This window comes from Neomonachus schauinslandi, chromosome 10, assembly GCF_002201575.2.
Source record: "Neomonachus schauinslandi chromosome 10, ASM220157v2, whole genome shotgun sequence".
Classification (NCBI taxonomy): Eukaryota; Metazoa; Chordata; class Mammalia; order Carnivora; family Phocidae; genus Neomonachus; species Neomonachus schauinslandi.
In genome coordinates this window covers 138,111,802-138,119,236 of record NC_058412.1, presented here as the reverse complement: position 1 = coordinate 138,119,236, position 7,435 = coordinate 138,111,802, and the positions used below count along the sequence as shown (strand labels likewise).

The window sequence follows — 7,435 nt, the reverse complement described above, 5'->3', positions numbered from 1 at the left end:
GCGGGAAGCCTGCTTCTCCCTCTCCCACTCCCCCTGCTTGTGTTTCCTCTCTCGCTGTCTCTTTCTCTCTGTCAAATAAATAAATAAAATCTTTAAAAAGAGAGAGAGAGGGTCTGGGGAAGCAAGTGCCTCTGGAGATGTCTGGAGAACGCGTGAATAAAGGAGTCAGTAAATTGAGGTCGGAGAATGGAGGGAAATGGTTGAGAGGGGTCAGTCTGGCCCTTGACCCTGGGCCCCAGTGGACAGATGATCCTGGCAGCAGGTAGGGTGCTCCCCTCCTGTCCCCTCCCTCGGCGCGGGGAAGATCGCTTCCTTATTTCCCTGCCTCAGAGGCCCCTTGAGACGTCTGGACCCCTAAAGGTGCACAGAGTCACTCGTCCTTGAAGCCATGCCGAGGTGTGCGAGATCGCCCCTTACACCCCGGCAGACACCCTTTGCATATGCAGACCTGCGCGCCGCCGACACACCTCGGAGCTCCCGGAGCGCGCCCGGCACTCGGGGCTCACAGGCAGGTGCCTCGCCGCGCAGACTCGCCGGGCGCGGGGACCGGCTCGGGCGCGGGGCCGGCTGGGGCGGGGCAGCGGCGCGCGTTCCCCGCCGGCCACACGGGCCGCCTTGCCCCCGGCGAGGGGCGTGTGCACCGGCCCGGGATCCTTGGGCCCCATGTTCACGGAGCTAAGGACCAAGCTGAGCCCCCCGCGAGGCCGCGCCGGGGCTGTGCGTGCCGGCTTCGGGGAGCGCCGGGATGTGGACGGTGAGCAGGGCTGGACCAGGGCGCGGGGATGTCGCGGGTTGGGGGCTGGGGGGACCGAGAGGGATGGGGGCGGGATCTGGCGGACTCCAAGCAACGGCTTGGAGCGGAGTGGGGCGAGCGTCCTGGCCGAACGGGGTCCCTGGTGTCTTTGTCCTGAGCTGGGGGGGGTGGCCTCAGGCCTTGGGGATCAGCGCACCCTTGGCTTGGAGGAGGTTACCGGCTGGGGCTCCTGTCCTTAGGCCGGCACCATCCCGCGGTCGCCTTTTCCTTTGCGCGCCCTTCCTTCCCTAGCTCTTGAAGTGGGGCCGAGAGAGAGCCAAGGCCACAGCCGGGCTTGGGCGCCCCCGCCCCATTTTATGCTGGAATTCTGACGTTGGGGCTAAGAGGGAGGGACGGAACGACGGGCTGACAGACGGAAAGACGGAGATCCTTCCCCGAGCAAGGGCAGGAAATGGGCGGGGCCCGGCTGGACCCGGACAGGTGTAGCGCGCGCTGTGGCGTCCGACTGATTCGCCCAGAGCTTCACGCTCCTGCCCTGGCCCGGCCGGGTTCCGCGAGGCCCTGCGATGTGAGGCCAAGTGGCTCAAGAACCTGTGCCCTGAAAGATGCCAGCTTAGAATAAGTCTTCTTCCACGATATTAGAAGCCACATCGGGGCAGCAACCACACCAGCCACACCCTCTGTTTGACCCTGGATCTCAAATTTAGAGTCACCTGGGGTCATTCAATTTCGGGAAATTGCAAGAATGAAGAGGGGTTGCTAAATCCAAGGAATCTTAAGGGGTAGAAGGAGGGGGAGTGATTGGTTTTCCCCATTACTGAGACCTCCTGGGCACATCGCCAAACTCTGCCCTCAGTTGAGGGCCTGAGGTGTGTCCATGAGAGAGAGGGTCTCTCATTTTAGTGCTGAGAGCCAGTGAGGCAAGGGCCATGACCAGGAACCTGCTTTCTGCCTGCTGAGTTGGGACCTAGATGCTGTAAAGATGAGGGCAAGCCTGGGCCCAGGTTCCTCCCTCTCCCCAGGGCTCTACTGACTTGTGGACACCACACAGAGCCTTTCTCCATCCACCCATCCATCCACAATGTTTCTGGGCACCTCCTGTGTGCCAAGACATGTGCAAGGGCTGGGAGGTGACCGCTCAGGTGTCTGCCTCCCGTGAGCCATGTGAGCAACAAGTGCAGAAATGAAGGTGAAACTACAGCTTGAGTGTAGTGAAGTGTGTGCGGGAAGAGAGGGCACAAGGTGTCACTATGGCTCCCTGAGCATATGGCTGGGCCCTACACACCTGCACTGAGCAGCCCATGTCCGCTGGACGCCCAGCATGCACAGGAGTTGTCCTGGGCCAAGGGCCCTGTGGCAGGTGGAAGAGCAGGTAACCTGGTTGCCGGCTTGCCCAGAGTCCATTCAGGCTTCCTGTCGATGGGTTGGCAGGTGAGCACAGCAGGACAGGAGCCAAGTCTCAAATGCCAGGTATGGCCGCAGAGCCTAGGTGCCTTCAGTGGTGATGGGAAGGCAGCATACTCAGAGGGTCACCCTCACGCAGGGTCTCCCAGGACATAGGCGCCTGGTCTGGTTCCCTGAACCCTGGTCTGGTTCAGCATTCATCAGCCCAAAGCAAGGATGACATCAGGCCTGTCTCAGGATAGCCCCTCACCAGGCTGTAAGTCTTATGCTCCTGGTGGGCACATTGTCTCTCTAATCGAAGCAGAATCCATCCTGCTCCCCAGATGCACTCAGAAGAGGAAAGATGTTCCCAGTTCATCATCTTTGGACTGGGTGGGGTACTCAAGACAGCCTTTGCACGCTTCCTTTCTACCTTTGGGGGCTTGGGGCCCTCTCCTTTGTTGGAGGGAGGATGGGTTGAGCAGGGAGCTGGTTTGCAGAGAGATGATCCTCTGGCCCTGCCCCTGACCACTCTGATCAGGCGCCCATGCTCTGCAGCTGCTGCACACTTCGGCTTCTGCCAAACCCTCCTGGAGCACACGGTGTCCACTGAGAGCATCCCCTGCCACCTGCCTCGGACGCCGGGCACCAGCCTCACGTGGCACGACTCCCGTAGCCAGAGGGCCGCTGGTGGCCGGCCTGTCAAGCTCCTGCAGCAGCCTGGCACAGAGGCCCCCCAGGTACCCACCCACCGTACCCACCTCAGCCCCTGCCCTTCCCACCACCTCACCCCAGCTGCCACCCATCTGCTCCGCAGGGCCGGCTGTACTCTGACCACTATGGCCTGTACCACACAAGCCCCTCCCTGGGCGGCCTGACGAGGCCTGTGGTCCTGTGGAGTCAGCAGGACGTGTGCAAGTGGCTCAAGAAGCACTGTCCCCACAACTACCTCGTCTACGTGGAGGCCTTCTCCCAGCACGCCATCACAGGTGCCTTGGGGGCGGGGTGTCGGGAGGGGCATAGAGATCCCCCCCAGCCTGCCCTTGTTCCCTCCCTCCTGTTTCCTGCTGAGCCGACCTCTCCTTCCAGTCTCTTCAGTCTCCCCAGTGTGTTTCTCTGCCCGGGCTCTGCCTGCCCTGGCCTTTCCGCTGCCTCTCACCTTCTCTCTCTGTCTCTCTAAATCTCTGTGTCTCCGCCTCTCTTTCCCCGTCCTTGAGTCTCTCTGTGTGCCCCTCCCCTTTCTCTCTCTTGGCCTCGGCTCCTGATGCCCCTTGGATGCTGACCTTGGCTCGGCCCTCTCCCCCTCGCTCTCAGGCCGGGCGCTGCTGCGGCTGAATGGGGAGAAACTGCAGCGGATGGGGCTGGCGCAGGAAGCACAGCGGCAAGAAGTGCTACAGCAGGTGCTGCGCCTGCAGGTGCGCGAGGAGGGGCGGAGCCTGCAGCTGCTCAGCCAAGGTCAGTGGGGGGGCAGGAGTGTGCGGGAGGCATGGGGGTGGGGGAGAGGCTGGGCTGGGAGGCCCAAGTGTGGGGTGGGTGGGCTGACCTCAGGGGGGCAGCCGCAGGCGCCAGTAAGGGCTGTCCTGTGCCCAGGGCAGAACGGAGATGCCAGACATCTCCACCCCTCCTCACCCCCATCCACCCCGTAGCCTCTTTCGGAAACACGTCCTAGCTGCTGCCTGGGGCTTGAAGCCCGGACCCCAGCACTGTGACCAGAGCCTGTGGCAAGGACAATGCAGACCTGGCACACAGCCCCTCTCGGACCCCGCCAGAGGCACCAGGGGCCGAGCCCAACCCAGTGGACAGGTGGGACCAGGATTGCCATCTCTGGTTGTGCATTCTGGGCTGTGAGCAGGTGGGGGCTGCTTGGGTGTGGCCCTTCCTCCCAGGACCTGAGCCCAAATCTACCCTCTGGTGCTGCTGGCAGCATGCGGGGCAGCTACCTGGAGCCAGGGCAGGGTCTGGCTATCCCCCTAGACTCCCAGGGAGTCTCTTTATTATTTATATTCCCTTCACCCACACTGATGTCCGCGCCCCTATTGCCTGCTGAGTCACGCTCCCTCTGGGCATCCTGCCCTCCCCAGGGCAAGAGGTTTGTGTCTGCCCATTTGTCCAGTTCTATGAACCTTCACCCAGCACCTAGAGGATTGCCGGCACAGGTGGGATGAACTGTGCAGGCTCCCTTTGGCCAGGGCCACCCCCCCCATGGTCAGCAGCAGCCGCCAAGAACTCTCCCTCATGATTTCTGAGACCCTCAGCACACCCCCATCTATTCCCAGGACCTGAAGCAAGAGAGGTCTGGGGATTGCTCAGGTGCCTAAGACCTAACACAGCACCATGAGGACCTCATAGCCAGGATTAGGCTCAGCCATGTTGTGGCCTTGGGTTTGGGAGTCCAGCTCCTGCTCTCCCAACATTTGTTGGGGAGCTGCCCTGAGGCACAGTCGGGGGCATGTGCATTCTCACTGTTCCTTTCCCAGGAAAATCTGAATTCATAGAAGACTGTCCTGAGGGCTGCATCGCCCACACCCACCCACCAGGGACCCAGCCAGCCCCTCAGCAACCACTCCGTGGGTCAGGGGGCCCAAGGTTTGGGACTGGTGCTGCCCAGCAGAGGGACAGTGAGGGTGGTCCTGGTAGCCCCCACCCTCTTGCTCCTCTGCCTTCCCATTCCCCTAGGGAACTCTGAAAATTTCAGGGACAGATGAGGCTGAGCCTCCAGCCTCTTCTCTGTGCCCTGAGCTGGCCTCCAGGTGGGAGGTTGGTTGCTGCAGGTCCTGAGTGGAATTTGGCCTGGCGCTCCCCATCCTGTAGGCCGATATGGGAAGCCCCCATGTCCTGTCTGGCCACCCTGATTGTCCCAGCCCACCCTGTGCCATCACAGCGTTGTCTTTTCCGGAGGGTCCTTCCTATCACTGCCCCCACCTCCTCCCTCTTTTGTCTTGCCCCCATGCCCCCATGCTCTTGTCTTGTCTTCTTTGTTTTGCGCTTTTTTATATTCTGACAAAAAGACCAGAAATAAACCTGGTTCTCAAGTGCCCCAAGTGTGTGTTCGGCTCCAGCCAACTGGGTGTTTGAGAGTGGGAAGAGCCCTGGGGGGGGGGGGGCCCTGGCTGTGGGAGGAGGGGGTGCCGGTTCCCAGTTCAGGTGCCTCCATGGGGCCACTAGGGGGCAGTGGCGTCGCATCTTGACAGGGTACCTGTTCACCCCAGGGCCAGGTGGGGAAAGAGGCAGAGGGCTGGAATCCTGGGCTCAGCCCTGTGGACTGCACCCAGACGCAGGGACAGAGGTGCGTGACTTTCCTGGGGCTGCCGTGACAAATGAGCACAACTGGGAAGCTTAACACAACAGAAATGGATTTTGTTCCAGTAATGCAGGCCACCAGTCTGAAACCCAGCAGGGTCATACTGCCTCCTGGAGCCCCGGGTAGAACCCTTCCTCACCTCTCCCAGCTTCTTGTGGCTGCCCCAGGGACTCCTGGGCTCGTGGCATGTCACTCCATCCCAGCCTCGGTGCTCACATCACCTTCTGTCTGTGTCAAATCTTCCTCCTACAAAGAAACTTGTCACCGGATTTAAGGACCACCTGGACAATCCAGGATGATCTTCTCATCTCAAAACCCTTCACTTAAGCAGATCTGCAAAGACCTTTTTTTCCCAAATCAGGTCCCATTCATGGGTTCCAGGGATTTGATGTGGCAATCTTGGAGGGCCCCCGTTAAGCGCCCCACACAGGGTAATGCTCTAACATAAGAAACACACAGGTCAGGACACCCCCAACACGGGTACCCACACAGCAACCAGACACAGGGCAACACAGGGGCATAAACTGACCACCAGAGTGTGGACACACAGAGACACAAGGAGGCTAGTATCCAGACCCACAGTACACCCTGACACACAGTGACCCCTAACACACAGAAACAGGGGCACAGCACACCATGTCCTGACATCCAGGCACGCTGTAGCCTGGACACACAGTTGCTGAGATACAGGTGTCCCTCCAGCCACACACACCGTGCATCTAGTCCTCCAGATATTAACATGCAGACAGGCACCCTTTTCCCCTAGTACAGGACACACAGACATACCCTGACATCGGTCGTCCCACACAGGACACAGCCCAGCACGTATGGTCACTCAGACACACACCTACCAATGGGCACTGATGTGTTACACACGTGAACATGCAGACTGACATGGGGAAATACGACAAACTTGTCTGCATCTCATGCACTGACCCCTCCCCAAATCCTGCATGTCCTGCCCCCAGTGTGGGCTCCATCAATAAGGGAAGGACAGGACCCTCCCTCTTCCTCCTGGGGTCACGTGGGCCTTTCTCTGGCTCTGATTTCCAAGGGAAGCTCTAACCCACTGAACCCTGCACAGAGGGCCCCCACCCCTCTCTCTGTGAGCACTTTGTGCCAGCCATTAGAGAAGCAGGTCCCAAGAATCCCTGTGAGAACAGGCAGACCCCAATCTGACCTCTTGTGCCCTGCCCCCAAGCAATGCACCCAACCTGTTCCAGGGTACACAGAAGTGTGAAGTGGGGAGAGGAGTAGGGGGTGGGGAAGGGCGCACCTTGTAACTGTTTCCCAACTAGTACCTCTTCCCCTGCTTCATTTATTCCCAAGTCCTGGTAGGGTTGGTGCCCCATTCCCCCAGACCTGATACTGGGGTGGCCTCACAGGCCCGGGTTCTGGGGTACCGTGGAGCAAAGCACGGCTGCCCTAGAATCACCCCCACCCGAAGCAGACGGAGGCTGGTCTGATGGTCAGTAGCCCCAGTAGGGCCCACGGCCTCAAACTGCCCCAGCACTGCTAGGAGCCAGGCAATGATCTGAGTGTGGCCACAGACAGAGGTGGTCACGGGACTCGTTGGAAGACACCCAGATCCCGCTCTGCAGGCGCAAGACTCCCTGGGGCCAGGAGTTCGACTCCCAGAGGATGGTGGTCTCCATGGGAGCACCCTCCCAGAGCCAGCACCTAGAGGCATCTGGTCGCTTGGATCCGCGTACCCTGGGCTTCGAGCAGTTCCCAGAGCCCCTACAGTGCCTCAGTTTACCCCACTGCCTGAAAAACGCCTCTTGCCCTACGGGCGGCATAACTGGCCAATTTGCACCGGAGCCCTGGCCGACGGAGGCGACGGAGTCGACGGAGTCGGGAGCGGGGACAGGGGGCCGGCCAGGCCGATGGGCCCCCTCCCCCCAACCCGTTCCTCCCCGTCGCGGAGCTGCTGCAGGAATACCGCGAGAGTTCGCCCCCTCCCCCCCACCGTGCCTCAACTAGGTACAGGGAGGAGA

General features: G+C 60.7%; 1 protein-coding gene across 1 annotated transcript; it reads left to right on the top strand.

Moving 5' to 3' along the window:
• Positions 1-663: 663 nt before the first annotated feature.
• Positions 664-3,806, top strand: SAMD10 (sterile alpha motif domain containing 10). The gene is made up of 5 exons (XM_021677823.1): positions 664-754; positions 2,696-2,877; positions 2,955-3,126; positions 3,452-3,592; positions 3,784-3,806. The coding sequence occupies exons 1-5, from the start codon at positions 664-666 to the stop codon at positions 3,804-3,806; spliced, it is 609 nt and encodes a 202-aa protein (XP_021533498.1).
• The last annotated feature ends 3,629 nt before the right edge of the window (positions 3,807-7,435 follow it).

Bases quoted from the DNA above. Each gene is read 5' to 3' on its own strand.
- SAMD10 (XM_021677823.1), top strand. From the start codon at position 664: ATGTTCACGGAGCTAAGGACCAAGCTGAGCCCCCCGCGAGGCCGCGCC. The intron at 755-2,695 runs GTGAGCAGGGCT...CATGCTCTGCAG, and splicing joins GGAGCGCCGGGATGTGGACG to CTGCTGCACACTTCGGCTTC. The intron at 2,878-2,954 runs GTACCCACCCAC...TCTGCTCCGCAG, and splicing joins CTGGCACAGAGGCCCCCCAG to GGCCGGCTGTACTCTGACCA.